Here is a 26,432-nt window from a genome sequence, read left to right as displayed (position 1 = left end):
GTCGGAGAGGGGGGGCGAGCGAGTCGGAGAGGGGGGGCGAGCGAGTCGGAGAGGGGGCGAGCGAGCCGGAGAGGGGGCGAGCGAGTCGGAGAGGGGGCGAGCGAGCCGGAGAGGGGGCGAGCGAGTCGGAGAGGGGGGGGCGAGCGAGCCGGAGAGGGGGCGAGCGAGCCGGAGAGGGGGGCGAGCGAGCCGGAGAGGCGAGCCGGAGAGGGGGCGAGCGAGCCGGAGAGGGGGGCGAGCGAGCCGGAGAGGGGGGCGAGCGAGCCGGAGAGGGGGGCGAGCGAGCCGGAGAGGGGGGCGAGCGAGCCGGAGAGGGGGGCGAGCGAGCCGGAGAGGGGGGCGAGCGAGCCGGAGAGGGGGCGAGCGAGCCGGAGAGGGGGGCGAGCGAGCCGGAGAGGGGGGCGAGCGAGTCGGAGAGGGGCGAGCCGGAGAGGGGGGCGAGCGAGCCGGAGAGGGGGGCGAGCGAGCCGGAGAGGGGGGCGAGCGAGCCGGAGAGGGGGGCGAGCGAGCCGGAGAGGGGGGCGAGCGAGCCGGAGAGGGGGGCGAGCGAGCCGGAGAGGGGGGCGAGCGAGCCGGAGAGGGGGGCGAGCGAGCCGGAGAGGGGGGCGAGCGAGTCGGAGAGGCGAGCCGGAGAGGGGGGCGAGCGAGCCGGAGAGGGGGGCGAGCGAGCCGGAGAGGGGGGCGAGCGAGCCGGAGAGGGGGGCGAGCGAGTCGGAGAGGGGGGCGAGCGAGTCGGAGAGGCGAGCTGGAGAGGGGGACGAGCGAGTCGGAGAGGCGAGCTGGAGAGGGGGACGAGCGAGCCGGAGAGGGGGACGAGCGAGTCGGAGAGGCGAGCTGGAGAGGGGGACGAGCGAGTCGGAGAGGCGAGCTGGAGAGGGGGCGAGCGAGCCGGAGAGGGGGACGAGCGAGCTGGAGAGGGGGGCGAGCGAGCCGGAGAGGGGGGCGAGCGAGCTGGAGAGGGGGGCGAGCGAGCCGGAGAGGGGGCGAGCGAGCCGGAGAGGGGGCGAGCGAGTCGGAGAGCGGGGCGAGCGAGCCGGAGAGGGGGCGAGCGAGCCGGAGAGGGGGACGAGCGAGTCGGAGAGCGGGGCGAGCGAGCCGGAGAGGGGGGCGAGCGAGCCGGAGAGGGGGCGAGCGAGCCGGAGAGGGGGGCGAGCGAGCTGGAGAGGGGGGCGAGCGAGCCGGAGAGGGGGGCGAGCGAGCTGGAGAGGGGGGCGAGCGAGCCGGAGAGGGGGGCGAGCGAGCTGGAGAGGGGGGCGAGCGAGCTGGAGAGGGGGACGAGCGAGCTGGAGAGGGGGGCGAGCGAGCTGGAGAGGGGGACGAGCGAGTCGGAGAGGCGAGCTGGAGAGGGGGACGAGCGAGCTGGAGAGGGGGGCGAGCGAGCCGGAGAGGGGGGCGAGCGAGCTGGAGAGGGGGGCGAGCGAGCTGGAGAGGGGGGCGAGCGAGCTGGAGAGGGGGGCGAGCGAGCCGGAGAGGGGGGCGAGCGAGCTGGAGAGGGGGGCGAGCGAGCTGGAGAGGGGGACGAGCGAGCTGGAGAGGGGGCGAGCGAGCCGGGGAGAGAGAAAATGGAGGGAGAAAGAGAGAGTGAAAGGCAGAGAAAGAAAGAGACACAGACACAAGGACACACACAGAATATACCGATGAAATCGCTCCTACCCCTCGTAAATTCCAGCAGAACGCATTGTAACCAACTGGGAAGATCCATCTGGGAACAGTAACTGGCACCAACCAGGCATTATGTCCATCTGTGTTTCACTGAATCCCACAATGGAGAGCAAGGGCTTTTGCTGCTGAAAGGGAGAAAGGGAGGAGTGTGAATTTGGGAAATGGCATTATTACATTGCCCACCAAAGAACCAGTCTCTGTCTATATTCAGCAAAGGGTTCGTATTCGTACTGTTAAATATTTTGCACCTCCCTCATGGACCAGCTGATGTCAACCAGAGCAGTGATAGGAGAATTATAATTGGCTTCGGTATCTCAGAGTTAACGGGAAAAAAAAAGCAGGCAAGGTTCTCACGCCTAACGCAATGTCGCAACTCCTGTGGGCAGTCGGGTTGGAGAGGGGGGCGAGCGAGCCGGAGAGGGGGGCGAGCGAGCTGGAGAGGGGGGCTGTGATGCTGCCATGAAGGACCCTTATCCACTCCCAAAGCCCAGAGGTGTGCATTTCCAGCAGAGTACTGGTGATTGGGGATGGGGAAGCCTTGGATAGCCATCAGGAACAAAGACCCTGATCATTTTCCCTTTCCCCGGCCCAGGAGCTGCCTGTCCCCAATCTGCTCCCGTGGAAACTGTCCAACTCAACACAGACCTCATCAGGATTCTGGTTCTGTTAAATATCCCGTACAGGTGCATCTTTTGAACAAGTATTTGATGGTCCATCAGATATCACATGAAAACACAACACTTGCCCTTCACAGCCAGTGAAGTACTTTGCACAGCAAGGTCCCACAAACAGTAATGAAAACAATGACCAGATAATCTGGTTACTCAGTGACGTTGGTTGAAGGCTAGATATTGATAAGGATGCTGGGGAGAACTCCCCTGCTCTTTTTCCAAATTGCACCATAGAATCTTTTACAACTACCCGAGGGCAGACAGGACGGTTTAACGTCTCATCCAAAAGACGACAGCTCCGACAGTGCAGCACTCCCTCGACACTGAAGTGTCAGTCTGGATTATGTGCGCAAGTCTCTGGAGTGGGGCTTAAACCCACTACCTTCTGACTCAGAGGCGAGAGGTGTAGCACTTTGAGGAAGCACTTTCACCAGAGTCAGAAGCTTGTGGCTTCTGGCCTCACACCAGAACTTAGCGTATAATCCAAACTGACACTTGGGTACAGTAGAGAGAGAGAGAGAGAGCTGCATTGTCAGAGGTGCCATCTTTGGGATGAGGCGTTAAACCGAGGTCCCCATATCTGCATGATCAGGTGAATGTTAAAAGCCAGGTATATGGGAAGGAGGGGCCAAAGTGAGTTGTCATGTGAATCTATTTAATAGAGTCATTGGAAAGGAGAGCAACAGGAATAAGTCCAAGTACAAAGCAGAAGAGATTAGAGAATCTACAGTCTGGAGAGATAGAGGGGTGAACTCACTGAGGTATGGGTAGCATAAAATGGTATCAGATCATACCGCCAAGAGGAGGCCATTCGGACCATCGTACCTGCTCTTTGAAAGAGCTAGCCAATTAGTCCCATTTCCTTGCTCTTTCCCCATAGCCCTGCAAATTTTTCCTTTTCAAATATTTATCCAATCCCCTTTTGAGAATTACTATTGGCTCTGCTGTTCAGGCAGCGCATTCCAGATCACAACAAGTCACTACATTAAAATATGCTCATCTCCCCTCTGGTTCTCAAATCTGTGGCCTCTGGTTACCGGCTCTCCTGCCAGTGGAACAGTTTCTCCTGATCTACTCCACCCAAACACCTCACCATTTTAAACACCTTGGTTAAATCTCCTCTTAACCGTCTCTGCTCCAAGGTGAACAACCCCAGCTTCTCTCGTCTCCCCACATTATTGAAGTCCCTTATCCTTGGTATAATTTAAGTAAATCTCCTCTGCACCCTCTCAAAGACCTTAACTTGCTTCCTAAAGTGTGGTGCCAGGATTGGACACAAGGCTCCAGGCTGATGCTGATGAGGACAAACTTGAATTTAAGGGATGCTAAGTGTTTGGAAAGATCTATGATGTAAGGTAGTGGATTCACAGATGTTAGGCGAGTGCGCGACGTAATTGGAAGCTGGGTTGGAATACTAGAGGGACTGAGCTCAAAGGGCCTTCTCACCCTCGACTATTTCTTCTGTTCTTCACTACAGGTGCCTACATTTACAATACAGCTTCAAACATTGCGGCGAGTGTCACACAAGGCTAGGGGACACCAGAACCGCTTTCTCTCCCCACCCCTCTCGCCGTGTGGCTGTGCCGAGGGATTCTACACCCTCGCTGCACGTAAGCGCAGACAGACGGACTGACCTGCGACGAGGTCCTCGCCTCTCCCCCGTCCCAGGACGTGTTCAGTCTCACACCGTCGCAGAAACCGACTTGGACCCGCCCGTCGGAAAACGCTGAAAATCTTCCAACGTTGCGAACCGCCTCCTCGGCCAGAAGAATCGGGAGCTGGTCGGAAAGTCCTGGCTGGCTCAGCTCCTTTAATGAGAGAAAAGAAAATCACACAAGGGGGTTTCAGTGAGGGAAACTGGTTGCTTCCTGAAACCTACTGTATCCACATTCAGACCACAGGCATCTCGCTAACAAATAGAGAATTGATCTTTAATAAGTTCATTGAATGGGCATTTATAATCCATGGCCTAGAAATTCAGTGAATTTACGCCTCCTGTTAGCGCCCCCGGGCACGGTGCTGACAACAACTCCCGCCACATTGGGTGGGAGCTTAGCGGCGGTGCTACAGCATTGCGCCCCGATCACCTGCGCCCAGAGATCTTGACGTCATCGCCGCGCGCATCGTCCCGGTCCTGAAATTACCTCCTGCAGCAGCGCCGGGCAAAAACACCGGTAACTGCAGGAGGCGTAGCTCGGGCGGCTGGCTGCTACCGAGGTGATGATTAAAGGCGAGGTGGCCGAGGTAAGGAAAATAAAAACGTAACTTTCTTTTTACTGATTGCCTCCGTTTTCTTCGTGGCTTTGTGCCCATGAGCGGTCAGCGCAGCGCTCTGCTTGAGTGCCGGGCTAATCGCGCCTGTTCCCCGCTCCCTTGGTGGTCCAGGTTGGTGATTCTTTAATTGCAGAGCCTGCAGCGGTGGCCCTTCTCTTTAAGCGAGGGAGGGGCCCTTTGTACGCGGCAGTGCTGCTGAAGTCTCCGCCCCGTTAGTGCTCTAAGATGGAAGTGCAGCGCTTGATTTAGTGATCTCACGAGTTACCCGCCCGTAATCAATTCATCCCATTTGTTTTTAAAAACAAGAATACAAACGGTGTGCTTACACACAAGATAATTACCCGAGGGCCATTCAGCCCATCTTAACTCATCGATCCAGACAGATTCACTCTGTTTGGAGCAAAAAAATATTTACAAGGATAGTACCAGAACTGAGAGATTACAGCTATCGGGGAAAATTACACAGGTTGGGGCTTCTTTTCTTCAGAAAAAAAAAAGTAGAGGAGACCTGATGGAGGTGTTTAAGATTATTAATGGGCTGGACAGGGTAGATGTGGAGAGAGTGTTACCAGATGGGAGAATCCAAACCTAGCAGACCATAAATACAAGACGAATAAAACCAACAGGGGAAAAAGGTGAAATGTCTTCACTTAGAATGTGGAACTCACTGTCACGGGGAGCGATTGAGGCAAATAGCTTAGAAGCTTTCATAAGGAAACGAGAGTAGTACATGAGAAGGGCGAAAACTGCAGGAGGCTGAAAGGCTGAGACGAGGTGGATGGAATGGGAAGAGTCTCGTGTGGAATATAAACACCAGCAGAGATGAGTTGGGCCGAACGATCTGTCTTTGTGCTGTACATTCTATGTAATCCTCCCCTTTCCATGCTAACTATGGCCACTTGGGTAATGTACTCAAAGAGAATTGTAGCTCGGAGACTGGGGTGGGGGGGAAAGAGAGGAGGATGGAAGGGGATTAAAGAAAATAAAAATAAAACAGTAAAAGACTTGGATTTATATAGTGCCTTTCACGACTACTGGATGTCCCGAAGCGCTTAACAGCCAATCAAGTGCAGTCACTGTCGTAATCTGGGAACCGCGGCAGCCAATTTACGCACAGCAAGCTCCCACAAACAGCAATGTGATAATGACCAGATAATCTGTTTTTTTTTATTATGTTGATTGAGGGATAAAGATTGCAGGATAAATATTGGCCAGGACACTGGGGAGAACTCCCCAGCTCTTCTTCGAAATAATGCCATGGGATCTTTTACATCCACTTGAGAGCAGACGGGGCCTCGGTTTAACGTCTCATCCGAAAGACGGCACCAACGACAGTGCAGCACCCACTCTGTGCTACACTGGGAGCGTCAGCCTAGATTTGTTTTGTGCTCAAGTCCCTGGGGCGGGACTTGAACCCACAACCTTCTAAGAGGTGAGCGTGCTACCCACTGAGCCACAGCTGACAGAGTAGGTAAATGGGTCCAGTTGGAGGGACTTGGCAGCAGGGAGGTCAACCTGGAAGGTAAGTCGAGATTGGGGGATGGGCAGCGGGCCCTTGCAGCACAGGTTTTAGAGTGGGAAAATACTTTGGGGGGTCGAAGTTATGGCCAGAGGTGGCTTAGATGGTGGGGGGGAGTTGAGGGAGAGAGAGGTGAAGGATGGCAGCAAATGGCCAGAGGAGGTTTGTTTGGGGAGAGCTCCCTGGGGAGCTGCTATCCCATCCGCCATCTTGTACCAGTACTTTTGGAGTTATGGTCCACAGTGATACCCGCCCTCCTGTATGGCTCAAAGACATGGACCATGTACAGTAGACACTTCAAATCGCTGGAGAAATACCACCAACGATGTCTCCGCAAGATCCTACAAATTCCCCGGGGGGGGGGGGCATAGACGCACCAACGTCTGTTCTAGATTAGACCAACATCCCCAGCATCGAAGCACTGGCCACGCTCGACCACCTCCGTTGGGCAGGCCACAGTGTTCGCATGCCCAACACGAGACTCGCAAAGCAACTGCTCTACTCGGAGTTCCTGCACGGCAAACGAGCCAAAGGTGGGCAGCGGAAACGCTACAAGGACACCCTCAAAGCCTCTCTGATAAAGTTCGACATCCCCACTGACCCAAGACCGCCCTAAGTGGAGGAAGTGCATCCGGGAGGGCGCTGAGCACCTCGAGGCTCATTGCCGAGAGCATGCAGAAACCAAACGCAGGCAGCGGAAGGAGCGTGCGGCAAACCAGACTCCCACCCACCCTTTCACTCAACGACTATCTGTCCCACCTGTGACAGAGACTGTAATTCCCGTATTGGACTGTTCAGTCACCTGAGAACTCACTTTTAGATTAGATCCTTGATTTCGAGGGACTACCTATTATGACTAGGTAAATCAACAAGCTGTGGTTACTGCACATCAAACTGGAGATTTAAAAACCTATAGAAGGATGGAGATGGACGGAGGTGACTCCCCTTGAAAATATTTATTTGTTGCATCCAGTGTCTGTCCATCGCACTTCAGACAGCAACGTCTTTGTGTTGGCTACAGATGCAAAACAATGTTTAAAAGTGTTGTGTATCGGTAAAGCATGCACACCCATGTGCCACCAGGGAGCGCATCCCCTGAAGTCCCAAGGGATCCCAGCATCCCTTGGGAGCACTGTATATAAGCCTGTTCCACACTCTGTAATGTCTTAAAAAAGACTGAGGTCACTGTTACTTTAACCTCCCTGTGTGGAGTCTCATCTGTGTTAGGAACACAATAACTGGCGACGAGGATACGAATCCAACGCAAAGATGCAGCAAGCTGTGGGCAGCCTGGAGAAGTTCTCGGAGGGTGAGGACTGGGAAGCCTATGTCGAACGGCTAGACCAGTACTTTGTAGCCAACGAGCTGGACGGAGAAGGAAGCGCTGCAAAAAGGAGAGCGGTCCTCCTCACGCACCGACCTACAGCCTCATGAAGAATCTTCTGGCTCCGGTGAAACGCACAGATAAGTCGTATGAGGAATTGTGTACACTGGTTCGGGAGCATCTTAACCCGAGGGAGAGCGTGCTGATGGCGAGGTATCGATTCTACACGTGTCAGCAATCTGAAAGTCAGGAAGTGGCGAGCAACGTCGCCGAGCTAAGGCGACTTACAGGACAATGTGAGTTGATGGCTACCTGGAGCAAATGCTCAGAGACTTTTTTGTACTGGGCATTGGCCACGAGACCATCCTATGAAAACTTTTGACTGTAGAGACACCGACCCTCAGTAAGGCCATTGCGATAGCACAGGCGTTTATGTCCACCAGTGATAACACCAAACAAATCTCTCAGCACACAACTGCTAGAAATGTTCATAAATTAACTGGAACTGTGTTTGCGAGCAGAAATGTACAGGGCAGAAACCATGAGTCTGCAACTACCAGCAAGCCTCAGGTGACCCAGATGACTCAGAGTCTGCAACAAAGGATGAATGCAAGGCAATTCACACCTTGTTGGCGTTGTGGAGGCTTCCATTCAGCCTATTCATGGCACTTCAAAGGGTATGTTTGCAAGAGCTGTGGAACAACGGGGCACCTTCAACGAGCTGCAAGCTCTGCAAAACCTGCTAACCACCACGTGGCAGAGGAAAATCAAAGCAATTTCGAGCCTCAGAGAAGGCAGATGCTGAAGTACACGGGATGCACACATTTTCCACGAAATGTCCACCTATAATGCTAAATGTAAAATTCAATGGCTTACCCGTAAGCCATGGAACTGGACACTGGCGCTAGCCGATCCACCATGAGTAAAAAGATGTTTGAGAGACTGTGGTGCAACAAGGCACTCAGACCAGCCCTGAGCCCCATCCACACGAAACTGAGAACATACACCAAAGAGCTTATCACTGTCCTGGGCAGCGCCATGGTCAAGGTCACCTATGAGGGCACGGTGCACGAACTGCCACTCTGGATTGTCCCGGGCGATGGCCCCACACTGCTTGGAAGGAGCTGGCTGGGCAAAATCTGCTGGAACTGGGATGACATCCAAGCGCTATCACATGTCGATGAGGCCTCATGTACCTAGGTTCTGAACAAATTTCCTTCGCTTTTTGAGCCAGGCATTAGAGACGTTTCCGGGCGAAGGTGCAGATCCACTTGGTCCCAGAGGCACGACCCATCCACCAAAAGGCGCGAGCGGTACCTCACATGATGAGGGAGAGAGTGGAAATCGAGCTCAACAGGCTGCAACACGAGGACATCGTCTCCCCAGTGGAATTGAGCGAGTAGGCCAGCCCGATTGTTCCAGTACTCAAAAGTGATGGCACGGTCAGGATTTGCGGTGATTATAAAGTAACTATTAATCATTTCTCGCTACAGGACCAATACCCGCTACCTAAGGCAGACGACCTATTTGCGATGCTGGCAGGAGGCAAGACGTTCACCAAGCTCGACCTGACTTCGACCTATGTGACACAGGAGCTGAAGGAGTCTTCGAAGGGCCTCACCTGCATCAACACGCACAAGGGACTGTTCATTTACAACAGATGCGAGTTTGGAATTCGATCGGCTGCAGCGATCTTCCAGAGAAACAGGAAGAGCCTACTCAAGTTGGTACCACACATGGTGGTTTTTCAGGACGACATATTGGTCACGGGTCGGGACACCATCGAGCACCTACAAAACCTGGAGGAGGTCCTCCAGGGACTGGATCGCGTAGGGCTGCGGCTGAAGAGGTCGAAATGCGTCTTCATGGCAACATGACGTTTTTGGGGAGAAAGATCGCGGCGGATGGCATTCGGCCCACAGATGCCAAGACAGAGGCTATCAGGAATGCACCCAGGCCACAGAACGTCACGGAGCTGCGGTCGTTCCTGGGACGACTCAACTATTTTGGTAACTTCCTACCGGGGTTAAGCACCCTCTTAGAGCCCCTACATGTGTTATTGCGTAAAGGTGAGAACTGGGTATGGGGAAAAAACCAAGTAATTGCTTTTGAGAAAGCCAGAAACATTTTATGCTCCAACAAGCTGCTTGTATTGTATAACCCGTGTAAAAGACTTGTGCTAGCATGTGATGCGTCGTCCGGAAGCAGGATAGTTAGAATAAATACGTGGCTTGAGCAGTGGTGCAAGAGGGAGGGATTCAAATTCCTGGGACATTGGAACCAGTTCTGGGGGAAGTGGGACCTGTACAAAAGGGACGGTCTGCACTTGGGCAGGACTGGAACTGATTTCCTAGGGGTAATATTTGCTGATGCAGTTCGGGAGTGTTTAAACTAATATGGCAGGGGGATGGGAACCTATGCAACGAGATAGGGCGAAGTAATATGGAGTCAGAAACAGATGGTAGAAAGGTAAAAAGCAATAGTGGAAGGCCGAGTAAACAAAGGCAAGAAACAAAAAGGGCCACACTACATCATAATTCTAAAAGAACAAAGGGTGTTAAAAAAACAAGCCTGAAGGCTTTGTGTCTTAATGCAAGGAGTATCCGTAATAAGGTGGATGAATTAACTGTGCAAATAGATGGAACAGATATGATGTGATTGGGATTACAGATACGTGGCTCCAGGATGATCAGGGTTGGGAACTCAACATCCAGGGGTATTCAACATTCAGGAAGGATAGAATAAAAGGAAAAGGAGATGGGGTAGCATTGCTGGTTAAAGAGGAGATTAATGCAATAGTTAGGAAGGACATTAGCTTGGATGATGTGGAATCTATATGGGTAGAGCTGCAGAACACCAAAGGCAAAAAACGTTAATGGGAGTTGTGTACAGACCTCCAAACAGTAGTAATGATGTTGGGGAGGGCACCAAACAGGAAATTAGTGGTGCATGCAATAAAGGTGCAGCAGTTATCATGGATGACTTTAATATGCACATAGATTGGGCTAACCAAATTGGAAGCAATACGGTGGAGAAGGATTTCCTGGAGTGCATAAGGGATGGTTTTCTAGACCAATATGTCGAGGAACCAACTAGGGGGGAGGCCATTTTAGATTGGGTGTTGTGTAATGAGAGAGGATTAATTAGCAATCTTGTTGTGCGAGGCCCCTTGGGGAAGAGTGACCATAATATGGTGGAATTCTACATTAGGATGGCGAATGAAACAGTTAATTCAGAGACCACTGTCCAGAACTTAAAGAAGGGTAACTTTGAAGGTATTAAGTCTTGACTTGGCTCGGATAGATTGGCGAATGATACTTAAGGGGTTGACTGTGGATGGGCAATGGCAGACATTTAGAGACTGCATGGATGAACTACAACAATTGTACATCCCTGTCTGGCGTAAAAATAAAAAAGGGAAGGTGGCTCAACCGTGGCTATCAAGGGAAATCAGGGATAGTATTAAAGCCAAGGAAGTGGCATACAAATTGGCCAGAAATAGCAGTGAACCTGGGTACTGGGAGAAATTTAGAACTCAGCAGAGGAGGACAAAGGGTTTGATTAGGGCAGGGAAAATAGAGTACGAGAGGAAGCTTGCAGGGAACATTAAGACGGACTGCAAAAGTTTCTATAGATATGTAAAGAGAAAAAGGTTAGGAAAGACAAACGTAGGTCCCCTGCAGTCAGAATCAGGGAAAGTCATAACGGGGAACAAAGAAATGGCAGACCAATTGAACAAGTACTTTGGTTCGGTATTCACTAAGGAGGACACAAACAACCTTCCGGATATAAAAGGGGTCGGGGGGTCTAGTAAGGAGGAGGAACTGAGGGAAATCTTTATTAGTCGGGAAATTGTGTTGGGGAAATTGATGGGATTGAAGGCCGATAAATCCCCAGGGCCTGATGATCTGCATCCCAGAGTACTTAAGGAGGTGGCCTTGGAAATAGTGGATGCATTGACAGTCATTTTCCAACATTCCAGACTCTGGATCAGTTCCTACCGAGTGGAGGGTAGCCAATGTAACCCCACTTTTTAAAAAAGGAGGGAGAGAGAAAATTGGGAATTATAGACCGGTCAGCTTGACATCAGTAGTGGGTAAAATGATGGAATCAATTATTAAGGATGTCATAGCAGCGCATTTGGAAAGAGGTGACATGATAGGTCCAAGTCAGCATGGATTTGTGAAAGGGAAATCATGCTTGACAAATCTTCTGGAATTTTTTGAGGATGTTTCCAGTAGAGTGGACAAGGGAGGACCAGTTGATGTGGTATATTTGGATTTTCAGAAGGCTTTCGACAAGGTCCCACACAAGAGATTAATGTGCAAAGTTAAAGCTTATAGGATTGGGGGTAGTGTGCTGACATGGATTGAGAACTGGTTGGCAGACAGAAAGCAAAGAGTCGGAGTAAATGGGTACTTTTCAGAATGGCAGGCAGTGACTAGTGGGGTACCGCAAGGTTCTGTGCTGGGGCCCCAGCTGTTTACATTGTACATTAATGATTTAGACGAGGGGATTAAATGTAGTATCTCCAAATTTACGGATGACACTAAGTTGGGTGGCAGTGTGAGCTGCGAGGAGGATGCTATGAGGCTGCAGAGTGACTTGGATAGGTTAGGTGAGTGGGCAAATGCATGGCAGATGAAGTATAATGTGGATAAATGTGAGGTTATCCACTTTGGTGGTAAAAACAGAGAGACAGACTATTATCTGAATGGTGACAGATTAGGAAAAGGGGAGGTGCAACGAGACCTGGGTGTCATGGTACATCAGTCATTGAAGGTTGGCATGCAGGTACAGCAGGCGGTTAAGAAAGCAAATGGCATGTTGGCCTTCATAGCGAGGGGATTTGAGTACAGGGGCAGGGAGGTGTTGCTACAGTTGTACAGGGCCTTGGTGAGGCCACACCTGGAGTATTGTGTACAGTTTTGGTCTCCTAACTTGAGGAAGGACATTCTTGCTATTGAGGGAGTGCAGCGAAGGTTCACCAGACTGATTCCAGGGATGGCGGGACTGACATATCAAGAAAGACTGGATCAACTGGGCTTGTATTCACTAGAGTTCAGAAGAATGAGAGGGGATCTCATAGAAACGTTTAGAATTCTGACGGGATTAGACAGGTTAGATGCAGGAAGAATGTTCCCAATGTTGGGGAAGTCCAGAACCAGGGGACAGTCTAAGGATAAGGGGTAAGCCATTTAGGACCGAGATGAGGAGAAACTTCTTCACCCAGAGTGGTGAACATGTGGAATTCTCTACCACAGAAAGTTGTTGAGGTCAATTCATTAAATATATTCAAAAAGGAGTTAGATGTAGTCCTTACTACTAGGGGGATCAAGGGGTATGGCGAGAAAGCAGGAATGGGGTACTGAAGTTGCATGTTCAGCCATGAACTCATTGAATGGCGGTGCAGGCTCGAAGGGCCGAATAGCCTACTCCTGCACCTATTTTCTATGTTTCTATATGGAGTCGGGTGTGTATTACAACAAGCTAACGTTGCGGGGAAGTTGCAACCTGTCGCCTATGCCTCCAGGAGCTTGTTTCAGGCCAAGAGGGCCTACAGCATGATTGAGAAGGAGACATAAGCGTGTGTGTTTGGGGTGAAGAAAATGCATCAGTAACTATTTGGCCTGAAATTTGAGCTGGAAAACGATCACAAGCCCCTCATATCCCTGTTCGCTGAAAACAAGGGGATAAATGCTAATGCCTCAGCTCGCATACAAAGGTGGGCACTCGCACTATCAGCGTATAACTATACCATCCGCCACAGGCCAGGCACCGAGAACTGTGCAGGTGCTCTCAGTCGGCTACCATTGCCCACCACGGGGGTGGAAATGGCGCAGCCTGTAAACTTGTTGATGGTGGCGCAGCCTGCAGACTTGTTGATGGTCATGGAAGCGTTTGAAAATGATAAATCACCTGTCACGGTCCGTCAGATTAGGACTTGGACCAGCCAAGATCCTCTGCTGTCCCTAGTAAAAAAAACTGTGTACTGCATGGGAGCTGAGCCAGCATCCCCGTTGAAATGCAATAGCTAATCAAGCCGTTCCAGCGGCGAAAGGACGAGCTGTTCATTCAGGCAGACTGCCTGTTGTGGGGTAACTGCGTAGTGCTACCCAAAAAGGTCAAGGAGACGTTCATCTCGGATCTCCACAGCACACACCCGGGTATGGTAATGATGAAAGCGATAGCCAAATTCCACGTGTGGTGGTCCGGTATTGACTCTGACTTAGAGTCCTGTGTACGGCAATGCAGCGTGTGTGCTTAGTTGAGCAACGCGCCCAGAGAGGCACCATTAAGTTTGTGGTCCTGGCCCTCCAGACCATGGTCGAGGATCCATGTCGACTATGTGGGCCCACTTCTCAGTAAAATGTTCCTGGTGATGGGGGATGCTTTTTCAAGTAGATTGAATGTGAAATAATGTCGGGAAGCACCACCACCGCCACCATTAAAAGCCTGAGGGCTATGTTTGCCACCCACGGCCTGCCTGACATACTGGTCAGTGACAACAGGCCATGAGTCACCAGTGCCAGTGCCGAATTTAAAGAATTCATGACCCGCAATGGGATCAAACATGTTACCTCAGCCCCTTTTAAACCAGTGAGTCACAGAAGTCTCATTCCAAACCCGCCTGTCCCGAGTACTACTCAGCTATTGCACGAAACCCCACTCGCTCACAGGGGTGCCCCTGGCTGAGCTACTCATGAAAAGGACACTTAAAACCAGACTCTCGCTGGTTCACCCCAACCTGCATGATCAGGTAGAGAGCAGGCGGCAGCAACAAAATGTAAACGATAGTCGCACCACTGTGTCACGGGAAATTGATCTGAATGACCCTGTGTATGTGCTAAACTATGGACATGGTCCCAAGTGGATCGCGGGCACGGTGATAGCTAAAGAAGGGAGTAGGGTTTTTGTAGTCAAACTAGAAAATGGACAAATTTGCAGAAAGCACCTGGACCAAACGAGGCTGTGGTTCACAGACTGCCCTGAACAACCCACAGCAGACACCAACTTTATCGAGCCCACAACACACACCCAAAGGATCAACGACACCACCCTGGACCAGGAAATTGAACCCATCACGCCCAACAGCCCAGCAAGGCCAGGCTCACCCAGCAACCCTGCAGGGCCAATATCACGCCAGCCCAGCGAGGGCACAGCCAACACACCAGAACAGACATTTGTACCGAGGCAGTCCACCAGGGAAAGAAAGGCTCCCGACTGCCTCACCTTGTAAATAGTTTTCACTTTGACTTTGGGCGGTGGGGGGGCGGTGAGGGGGGGGTGATGTTGTGTATCTGTAAAGCATGCACTTCCATATTCCGCCACCAGGGAGCGCATCCCCTGAAGTCCCAAGGGATCCCAGCATCCCTTGGGAGCACTGCAGAAAAGCCAGCCCCTAAGGCCTGTTCCTCATTTTGGAGTGTCTTAATAAAGACTGAGGTCACTGTTACTTTAACCTCCGTGTGTGCAGTCTCATCTGTGTTCGGAACACAATAAAGAGGGCTTGCCAATCACTGACCAGGAGCCTGAAATTTACAGTCACAATTACCTTTTGATTAAACTTGAACTTGCAAGGAAATACAATCAGATTGGCCACATGGAATATCAGAGCAGGGCCCTTAAAGGGCCAGGCCAGATTAACAAGCATCACTTTAAACGTACTGTAGGCAGTAAGCTTTTTTAAAACTATTCATTCATGGAATGTGGGTGTCGCTGGCAAAGGCCGGCATTTATTGCCCATCCCTAATTGCCCCTTGAGAAGGTGGTGGTGAGCCACCTTCTTGAACCGCTGCAGTCCGTGTCGTGAAGGTGCTCCCACAGTGCTGTTAGGGAGGGAATTCCAGGATTTTTACAGCTTTTGTAATGGTTTTGACACAACCGAATGGCTTGCTAGGACATTTCAGAGGGCAGTTAAGAGTCAACCACATTGCTGTGGATCTGGAGTCACATAACGGCCAGATCAATTAAGGATAGCAGATTCATGGTCACCATTTCTGATTTAATTAACTAACTAAATTTAAATTCCCCAGTTGCCATGGTGGGATTTAGAACTCGTGATCATTAGTCCAGGACTCTGGATTACTCGCCCAGTAACATAGCCACTGTGCTACCCGTGGACCACTATGCTACCTACAGTGCCTCCAATGCAAGGACAAGTCAACTTAAGACGCTGCGTGGGGTGACTATCAGTACTTAACAGCAGCGGCAGCTTGCGATTCTCAGTTTTTCTGGTGAGGCCCAACTAGCCGGTAATATCCTCGCCTTAAAAGCAAAGGGAGCTCTGGCACACCCTGACAAGTCTCGCGGGCTGCAGCTAGCGCACACTCCACACACAGCGGTAAAGGCACTCACCGTTTTCCAGCAGCACACGTTGGGCAGTGTTAGCGACAGCTTTAACTGGTTACAGCACTGCAGGATCCTGCAAAACAGCAACTCAGAAGGTTACACACAGAGCCAAGAGCAAACACTGAAAAGACAACACGGCCATTATATCACTGTGATGCATTCCAGTAACGTTAGCGGCATCATTTCTATCATGGCCCCCTGGGGGTTGGGGGAGAGAAGAGAACAGGTCCTCATTGCGGAATGCACAATCCTTTTTATTCCCCAACCAGAGTGCAGTGTGGAGACTTGAGCACACTATTATAGAAAAGATACCAAAACCATGGGAAAGGTACAATGTGGATGAGAGGCTATAGTTAAGGTGGGTGACTTAAAAATCCACAGCTGTATTCAACAGAGCCGAGATAGATTAGTAGAAGTGTATAAAATTATGCAAGGGCTTGTGAAAGATTGGCCCAGAAATCCCAGCCTCCCCGGGTCCGTACGGAGTGTGTATGGACCCGGGGAGACATCACAGAAGCCGGTTTACAGCGCACTATGCGCATGCGCTGAAAACCGGCTTTTCCGATCTGTGAAGCTCTGGCCTGACAGATCTAACGTATCCCCACGGCCAGGACATTCACATGGGCAAGATTGCGGTATTTACCCATATCTTGCCGTTCTGAAAACTTTTGCGCCTGATAAAAGCAGGCGCATAGCCTACTTTTACAGGCGTAAGAGTTTTAAAACATATAAAATCAAAGTAAAATAAAATTTAAAAAACACATTTTAATGTTAAAAAACCCTGCCCACTAAGCTAAGTTTATTTTAAGCCATAATTTTAAAACTTAAAAAAAAAATCAGAGTATATATATTTTTTATAAGACATTTATTAACTTTAATTTAAATTAATCTTCAATATGTGGTGTATGTTTTCTGTTTTATTTTTGTTTTGGTGTTTGGGGGGGTTTCACATTCATCATAATGAGAACTCCTACTTACGGAGTTCCCATTATTATGAATGAGAAAATACTGTACCTGGATTGGCTGCCCAGTGCCATGTGACTCCAACTCCAGCACACGTCCGTCCCGACGTGCACGCGCTGCAATGCGCAGGGAGAGGAGGCCTCAGGACCGGGATCGTTGGTGGGTGCAGCAGCAAAAGGTAGGTGCGCATCCTTTTTTAAAAACCTTTATCTGTCGAGCGCCTGCGGGAAGCAGAGGACTGGGATTTCAGGGCCATTATTTTTTTTTATTGGTTGGCAAATTGGTAACTTATTTAGAAATAGTACTAGGAGCACTAGGAGCACAAGGAGAGGTTAGATGGATTTTTCTTTCAAGCAAATTGTTTGAGGAGATAACAAGGAGGGCCGATAAGGGTAGCACGTTTGATATAGTCTACATGGCTTTTGACAAGGTCCCACATTTAAAAAGTAGTTGGATGTGCACTTGGAAGTGTCGTAACCTACAGGGCTACGGACCAAGAGCTGGAAAGTGGCACTAGGCTGGGTAGCTCTTGGTCAGCCGACGGGGACACAATGGGCCAAATGTTCTCCTTCTGTGCTGTTAATTTCTTTGATTCAAAGGGTTTAGAATAGGGAATATATTACCGCAAGCACATAGAAACATAGAAAATAGGTGCAGGAGTAGGCCATTCGGCCCTTCGAGCCTGCACCACCATTCAATATGATCATGGCTCATCATGCAACCTCAGTACCCCATTCCTGCTTTCTCTCCATACCTCTTAATCCCTTTAGCCGTAAGGGCCACATCTAACTCCCTTTTGAATATATCTAACGAACTGGCCTCAACAATTTTCTGTGGTAGAAAATTCCACACATTTACAATTCTAAGTGAAGAAGTTTCTCCTCATCTCGGTCCTAAATGGCTTATCCCTTATCCTTGGACTGTGACTCCTGGTTCTGGACTTCCCCAACATCGGGAACATTCTTCCTGCATCTAACCTGTCCAATCCCGTCAGAATTTTATATTTCTAGAAGATCCCCTCTCATTCTTCTAAATTCCAGTGAATATAAGCCTAGTCGATCCAGTCTTTCTTCATATGTCAGTCCTGCCATCCCGGGAATCAGTCTGGTGAACCCTCACTGCACTCCCTCAATAGCAAGAATGTCCTTCCTCAGATTAGGAGACCAAAAATGTACACAATATTCAAGGTGTGGCCTCACCAAGGCCCTGTACAACTGCAGTAAGACCTCCCTGCTCCTATACTCAAATCCTCTTGCTATGAAGGCCAACGTGGCATTTGCTTTCTTCACCGCCTGCTGTACCTGCATGCCAACTTTCAATGACTGACGTACCATGACACCCAGGTCTTGTTGCACCTCCCCTTTTCCTAATCTGTCACCATTCAGATAATATTCTGCCTTCCTGTTTTTGCCCCCAAAGTGGATAACCGAAAGAGTCATGGCATTTAACAGAGAATCAGAGGGAAGGGAAAGTGGCTTGCATTTCTGTAGCGCCTTTCACAACCTCAGGGTACACAAAGTGCTTCACAGCTAATGAATTGCTCCTGAAATGTAGTCATTGTTGTAATGTAGGGAAACGCGACAACCAATTCACACACAGCAAGCTCCCACAAACAGCAACGTGGCAATGAACAGATTATCATTTCAGTAGTCTTGGCCAGGGCACCGAGGAGAACTCCCCTGCTCTTCTTCGAAATACATCCACCTGAGAGGACAAATGGGGCCTCGGTTTAACATCTAATCCGAAAGACGGCACCTCTGACACAGCAGCATTCCCTCAGTATTGCACTGGGAGTGTCAGCCTGGATTAAGTGCTCAGGTTCTGACTCAGAGGCGAGTGCTATCAATGTTGACACAATCTGGGAATAGGTTTTCCTAACTTCATTGGAAGTACCCCTCCCCCATCCCCAAACAAAACCTCCTCTGCAGCATCACAAACAGTTACATCGCTCAATAACAACTCGGTGGTAAGTATTTACTGATTAACCAGGCCAGTGAATATTGGCACAGATCAAATGGACCAGAAGAATCTGGAGTAGAGTACCTGACTGCCCATGTGACCATGGAACAAATGGAATACTTGGAGCCGGGGGTTTCCGGAGGCAGGCTGCTCACCATGTACATTCTCTCTTCTCTCTGAATTTAAACAAACATATCAAAGGATACACAGTGAATCTGTTTCTCTCCACCAGTGATCAGTTAAACATACGCACGGATAGATAGGACCCTTTCCCTGCCTCTGTACTTGCTTAAAACTTGTTATAATACTAACTTTGGCCAGATCTGACGAAAGGTCATCGACCTGAAAGGTTAACTCTGCTTCTCTCTCCAGAGGCACTGCCTGACCTGCTGAGTATTTCCAGCACGTTTTGTTTCCATTTCAAATTTTCAGCATCCGCAGTATTTTGCTTTAGTTGAGAGGGTGTGTGCACGTTGGGCAAAGGTGGAGAATAACGAGCAAAGGTATGTGCGCGGCAGGCAAGAGGTGTGGGTGTAAGAGTGTACATACACAGGTGGGTGTGTGTGTGTGTAGGCTGTACATATACAGGCAAGTGCGTGTATCGGTTGTACATATACAGTTGTGCATGTGTCAGTTGTACATAAAAGTGTGTGTGTAGGCTGATCATTTTCCACAGTCTATCGACTCTGGATCAGTTCCTATGGACTGGAGGGTAGCTAATGTAACACCACTTTTTAAAAAGGGAGGGAGAGAGAAAGCAGGTAATTATAGACCGGTTAGCCTGACATCAGTGGTGGGGAAAATGTTGGAATCAATTATTAAGGATGAAATAGCAGCGCATTTGGAAAGCAGTGACAGGCTCGGTCCAAGTCAGCTTGGATTTATGAAAGGGAAATCACGCTTGACAAATCTTCTGGAATTTTTTGAGGATGTAACTGGTAGAGTGGACAAGGGAGAACCAGTGGATGTGGTGTATTTGGACTTTCAAAAGGCTTTTGACAAGGTCCCACACAAGAGATTGGTGTGCAAAATCAAAGCACATGATATTGGGGGTAATGTATTGACGTGGATAGAGAACTGGTTGGCAGACAGGAAGCAGAGAGTCGGGATAAACGGGTCCTTTTCAGAATGGCAGGCAGTGACTCGTGGAGTGCCGCAGGGCTCAGTGCTGGGACCCCAGCTCTTTATAATATACATCAATGATTTAGATGAAGGAATTGAGTGTAATATCTCCAAGTTTGCAGATGACATTAAACTGGGTGGCGGTGTGAGCTGTGAGGGGGACGCTAGGAGGCTGCAGGGTGATTTGGACAGGTTAGGTGAGTGGGCAAATGCATGGCAGATGCAATATAATGTAGATAAATGTGAGGTTATCCACTATGGGGGCAAAAACATGAAGACAGATTATCAGAATGGCGGCAGATTAGGAAAAGGGGAGGTGCAACGAGACCGAGGTGTCATGGTTCATCAGTCATTGAAAGTTGGCATACAGGTACAGCAGGTGATGAAGAAGGCAAATGGTATGTTGGCCTTCATAGCTAGGGGATCTGAGTATAGGAGCAGGGAGGTCTTACTGCAAATGTACAGGGCCTTGGTGAGGCCTCACCTAGAATATTGTGTTCAGTTTTGGTCTCCTAATCTGAGGAAGAACGTTCTTGCTATTGAGGGAGTGCAGCGAAGGTTCACCAGACTGATTCCCAGGGTGGCCGGACTGACATATGAGGAGAGACTGGATCAACTGGCCCTTTATACATTGTAGTTTAGAAGGATGAGAGGGGATCTCATAGAAACATATAAGATTCTGACAGGACGGGACAGGTTAGATGCGGGTAGAATGTTCCCGATGTTGGGGAAGTCCAGAACCAGGGGACACAGTCTTAGGATAAGGGGTAGGCCATTTAGGACTGAGAGGAGGAGAAACTTCTTCACTCAGAGTGGTTAACCTGTGGAATTCCCTGCCGCAGAGAGTTGTTGATGCCAGTTCATTGGATATATTCAGAAGGGAGTTAGATGTGGCCCTTATGGCTAAGGGGATCAAGGGGTCTGGAGAGAAAGCAGGAAAGGGGTACTGAGGGAATGATCAGCCATGATCTTATTGAATGGTGGTGCAGGCTCGAAGGGCCGAATGGCCTACTCCTGCACCTATTTTCTATGTTTCTATGAACATAAAGGTGTGTACGTGTGTGTAGGCTGAACATATACAGGTGGGTGTAGGTTGTACATACAGGCGCGTGTGTGTGTCGGTTGTACATATACAGGTGTGTGTGGGTGTAGATTGTACATATACAGGTGGGTCTGGGTGTAGGTTGTACATATACAGGTGGGTGTAGGTGTAAGAATGTACATATACAGCTGGGTGTGGGTGTAGGTTGTACATATACAGCTGGGTGTGGGTGTAAGTTGTACATACAGCTGGGTGTGGGTGTAGGTTGTACATATACAGCTGGGTGTGGGTGTAGGTTGTACATATACAGCTGGGTGTGGGTGTAGGTTGTACATATACAGCTGGGTGAGGGTGTAGGTTGTACATATACAGCTGGGTGAGGGTGTAGGTTGTACATATACAGCTGGGTGTGGGTGTCGGTTGTACATATACAGCTGGGTGTGGGTGTCGGTTGTACATATACAGCTGGTTGTGGGTGTAGGTTGTACATATACAGCTGGGTGTGGGTGTAGGTTGTACATATACAGCTGGGTGTGGGTGTAGGTTGTACATACAGGTGTGTGGGTGGGTGTGGGTGTCGAGCTAGGTGTTCGATAACATGCAATGACTTTGTATCGGGATTATAACACAGCAGCAATACTCGACATGCCAGTACATTTGGAGGACAGATCACAGGCCAGCTCAGAGTCAGCCTGTGCTGATCCTCGAATTGACCTACCATTCCCTAACTTCCCAGTACTGTATAGGCATTCGGCCTATTAAACAACCTCAGATTGCCATTAATTCTTGGCCTTGCACTCCCTCCCCTCCCCCCACCCTACCCCTGACTGCACTGCATGCTGGGATATGGTTCCGCCGTTCTCCGGTGTCTCACCCAAGTGACCATTCTTCATAAGCAAAGCGCCATCAGTGGGTGTCACTGCAGCTCCTCGCCCATCATCCACACTTTGCAGACCTTCCAGCAGGGGGCATTGGTTAGCCATCATGATCATCATCACAGGCAGTCCCTCGAAGTGAGGGTGACTTGCTTCCACGCCAAAAAAGGATGAGTTCACAGGTGTTTCAATGAAGGACCTAATATTCCACATCCCGAACTACATCTTGCCGCTGTTGCACACCAGCCACCACACGGGCTTGACAGAGTTAGGTCTTGGTCCAGTGGCAAGGATTAACCAGGACGACTGGAGACCTGCTCTGTTGCACGGACCCAGTGCGCACACATATCGCACTGCGGGCTGGCCCGTGCTGCCCCTGGGCCCTTGCCAGCAGAGGTGGAACCATCGCGGCTGACGCCTACTCTCTCTGGATTGTGGGGTCTCTGCCGCCCTATTGGCTAGCTCAGCCCAGACGGGGGAACCAGAGTCAGGGGCCTTGCCGATCTGTACCACACCAGGCCGTGCGTTCGCACCACAGAGCCGCCGGGCACCCACAGCGGAAGCCTCGTCACACAAGTTTTACCTGCCCGTCGCTCTGTCCCATCAGATAATGGGTGAAGTACTTGCCGCTGGCACCGTGGGGTTTGAGAACAGAACCATCTCCCGGGTAAATTTCCACAGAGTTCAGAGTCCCGGCAATTACCCTAAAGAAACGACGAGAAATTAGACAGGCGCTCACAAAAAAGGCAAACATGATGGACCTACCAGCACCTGCCGGGACCTCACCTTTCACTGGCCAACCAACCCCCTCACCCACATTATCAGAGGCAGTCCCTCGGAATCGAGGAAGACTTGCTTCCACTCTATAAATGGGTCCTTAAGTGGCTGAATAGTCCAATATGAGAATCATAGTCCCTGTCACAGGTGGGACAGATAGTCGTTGAGGGAATGGGTGGGTGGGACTGGTTTGCCGCACGCTCCTTCCTCTGCCTGCGCTTGATTTCTGCATGCTCTTGGCAATGAGACTAGAGATGCTCAGCGCCCTCTCGAATGCACTTCCTCCGGTTAGGGTGGTCTTGGACCTGGGACTCCCAGGTGCCAGTGGGAACATCGCACTTTATCAGGGAGGCTTTGAGGATGTCCTTGGAGCGTTTCCGCTGCCCACCTTTGGCTCGTTTGCCGTGAAGGAGCTCCGAGTAGAGCACTTGCTTTGGGAGTCTCGTGTCTGGCCTGCGGATAATGTGGCCTGCCCAGCGGAGCTGATCGAGTGTGGCCAGTGCTTCAATGCTGGGGATGTTGGCCTGGACGAGGACACTGATGTTGGTACGCCTGTCGTCTCAGGGGATTTGTAGGATCTTGCGGCAACATCGTTGGTGATATTTCTCCAGCAGCTTGAGATGTCTGCTGTACATGGTCCATGTCTCTAAGCCATACAGGAGGGCGGATATTACTATAACCCTGTAGACCATAAGCTTGGTGGCACACACACACACACACGCTACCTGAGTCAATGAATATATTCAAAGCCGAGAGTCTCGGAGACTCAAGGGATATGGAGATCGGGCGGGAAAGTGAAGTTGATTGAGGTCGATGTTCAGCCATGATCTTATTGAATGGCCTACTCCTGCACCTATTCTTATGATAAGGAGTAAGCCATTTAGGAGCGAGATGAGGAGAAACTTCTTTACTCAGAGAATTGTGAACCCGTGGAATTCTCTACCACAGAGTGTTGTTGAGGCCAGTTCGTTAGATATATTCAAAAGGGATATATCTTTTGAATATCCCTTCCTTACGGCTAATGGGATCAAGGAGTATGGAGAGAAAGCAGGAATGGGGTACTGAAGTTGCATGATCAGCCATGATCATATTGGTTGGCGGTGCAGACTCGAAGGGCCGAATGGCCTACTCCTGCACCTAGTTTCTATGTTCTTGTAATCGGGGCCACACACTACACTAGTCAAGGAAGGACACCCCTCTCCCTCCCCCACCCCCGCTGACCCACTTGTACCAGTTCCCCATTAAGCTTCACAGGTACGCAGCGCTCCAGAGATTCCATGCAACCGACTTGTCAAAAACTGTGCATGCGCGGTATGTTGAATGGCCTGCGCAGCCCCTTTAAACAAAAATTAGAGGGAACATTGGTCGCCCCCCCCCCCCGACTGACCCACCAACTCCTGCCGGAGCTGCACCTTTCACTCCCACCACCATCCCCCCCACCCCGGGTCACACTCTTTCTCCCCCCTCCCCCACCTCTGCCCGACTGGCCCAGCAGCACGGGTTAGAGGTGGAAGACATACCCTTTACTGCCTGAATGAGCACCAGGCGAGAGCTGCAGAGCCCAGTTCTGCTGAACAAATACTTTGCCTGGCCTTGTAAATCTGTTACATTTCCCCAGTATACAATTGCTAGATTTTTTTTTAATTGTAACATTAAATCTGAGGGGTGTGAGAGAGAGAGAGAGAGACATTGAGTCAAGGTTCCCTCTCCTCCGGTCACACTGCCGAGTTCCTGATCTGAACGAAGTGGTGTGGGGCGGCCCTGGGCAGCTCTTGTGCACCGCCTAGTGGCTGAATTAGAGTAATGCTAGTATAGCACTGGCAATAAACTGCTTGCCAAATACAATTAGGACAGACCAGACCAGTATGGGGATCAGAAAAATTAACCACCTGACACGAGGAATAATCTTTATTAAAAAAAAGAGCACGAGTGGATTGCCCACAGTCAGTTGAAGAGTACAAGTGATTTACATGTTTTTATATATTTTTTTTTAAAAAAGAGACAGACACACACAGATGGCAATTGAGTTTGGAGATGCCAGAGATTCCCTTGGGATATCAGGAGCTGTTACCTTACATTTACTCTGCAGTCCAGACATAGGCCATTCAGCCCAACTGGTCTTCGCTGGTGTTTATACACCCCACAAATTATGCTAGATACCGTATCCTATTTAGGGGCTTAAATGGTTAAATTGTGTGGACAGGTCACAGGTCACATGGACTGGGATTGTATTCCCACGAGTATTGAAGATTAAGGGGTGATCTAATTAAGATGTTTAAAGGATTTGGTAGGGTAGATAGAGAGAAACTATTTTTCTCTGGTGGGAGGGTCCAGAACAAGGGGGCGTAATCTTAAAATTCGAGCCAGGCTGTTCAGGGGTGATGTCAGGAAGCACTTATACACAAAGGGTGGTGTCAATCTAGAACTCTCTCCTGCCAAAAATCTAGGGGTCAATTGAAAATTTCAAAACTAAGATTGATTTCTGTTGGATAAGGATATTAAGAGATATGGAACCAAGGCTGCAGAATACAGAATTCAATACTGCATAAATCCGAGAGTAGCATAGAAAGCGCAGGGTGAAATTAAAAAGGAAATTAGGAAAGCAAAGAATGAAAAGATTTTGGCAACTAAAATCAGGAAAACCCAAAGATGTTTCATAAATACATTAAGAGCAAGAGGACAACGAAGGAAAGAGACTATAAAGGTAATCTCTGTTTGGAGATGGAAGACGTGAGTATGCTTCTTAATGGATACTTTGCATCTGTTTTCACAAAAGAGAGGGGTGATGCAGACATTGCAATCAGGGAGGACGAGTGTGAAATATTAGAGGGAATAAACAGAGTGAGAGGGGAAGTGTAAGGGGGTTTAGCAGCTTTGAAAGTGGATAAATCCCCAGGCACGGATGAAATGTATTCCAGGCTGCTAAGAGAAGCAAAAAAAGAAATAGCAGAGGCTCTGACCGTCATTTTTCAATCCTCTCTGACTACAGGTGAGGTGCCGGAGGACTGGAGGACTACTGACATGGTATCTTTGTTTAAAAAGGGAGAAAGGGATAGGCTGAGTGATTACGGGCCAGTCAGCCTAACCTAAGCGGTGGGAAAATTATTGGAAAAAATTTTGAGGGACAGCATAAATCTTCATTTATAAAAGACATGGATTAATCAAGGACTGTCAGCATGGATTTGTCTGACTAAATTGATTGATGCGAACAGCAGGGAGTCCCGGGACGTCGAAGCGGCCTATAAAAGACCCAGCAGTGTCGGAGAGGCGGGAGTGCGAGCAGCAGGGAGTCCAGGGACGTCAGAGCGGCCTATAAAAGGCCTACCGGTGCAGTTGCAGCAGGGAGGCAAAAAAGTAGAAAGAAATCGAAAGGTGGCATCATAGCCAAGGGGGTAAGTGATTGGTAAGTAGTTTTTCTTTTTCTTTTCTATATCAGTAAGTAACATTTAGCATTGTTGTTGCCAATTTAAGTTTATCTCGGAGTTAAGTCATGGCAGGACAGCTTGGACACGTGTTATGTTCCTCCTGTACTATGTAGAAAGTCAGGGACACTTCCGGTGTATATTCAAAAAGGAGTTAGATGTAGTCCTTACTACTAGGGGGATCAAGGGGTATGGCGAGAAAGCAAGAATGGGGTGCTGAAGTTGCATGTTCAGCCATTAACTCATTGAATGGCGGTGCAGGCTCGAAGGGCCGAATGGCCTACTCCTGCACCTATTTTCTACGTTTCTATGTCCCCGACGACTACGTGTGCGGGAAGTGTATCCGCCTGAAGCTCCTGACGGACCGCAGTGCGACATTGGAGCTGAGGGTGGATTCACTCTGGAGCATGCACGATGCTGAGAATGACGTGAATAGCACGTTTAGTGAGTTGGTCTTACCGCAGATAAAG

General features: G+C 49.8%; 1 protein-coding gene across 1 annotated transcript in view; it reads right to left on the bottom strand.

The window, feature by feature from the left end:
- Positions 1 to 26,432, bottom strand: part of c1h5orf34 (chromosome 1 C5orf34 homolog) — a 56,594-nt gene that overhangs the window by 6,995 nt on the left and 23,167 nt on the right. The window contains exons 6-10 of the mRNA XM_070877084.1: positions 22,347 to 22,467; positions 18,809 to 18,900; positions 15,809 to 15,875; positions 3,968 to 4,141; positions 1,654 to 1,787 (exon numbers count right to left, since the gene is read on the bottom strand). Of these exons, the coding sequence (XP_070733185.1) occupies positions 1,654 to 1,787; positions 3,968 to 4,141; positions 15,809 to 15,875; positions 18,809 to 18,900; positions 22,347 to 22,467 (588 nt within the window). The remainder of the gene's footprint in view (positions 1 to 1,653; positions 1,788 to 3,967; positions 4,142 to 15,808; positions 15,876 to 18,808; positions 18,901 to 22,346; positions 22,468 to 26,432) is intronic.

This window comes from Pristiophorus japonicus, chromosome 1 (assembly GCF_044704955.1).
Source record: "Pristiophorus japonicus isolate sPriJap1 chromosome 1, sPriJap1.hap1, whole genome shotgun sequence".
Lineage (NCBI taxonomy): Eukaryota > Metazoa > Chordata > Chondrichthyes > Pristiophoridae > Pristiophorus > Pristiophorus japonicus.
Note: the sequence above shows the minus strand (reverse complement) of the source record. Positions and strands in the feature narration are given on the sequence as shown.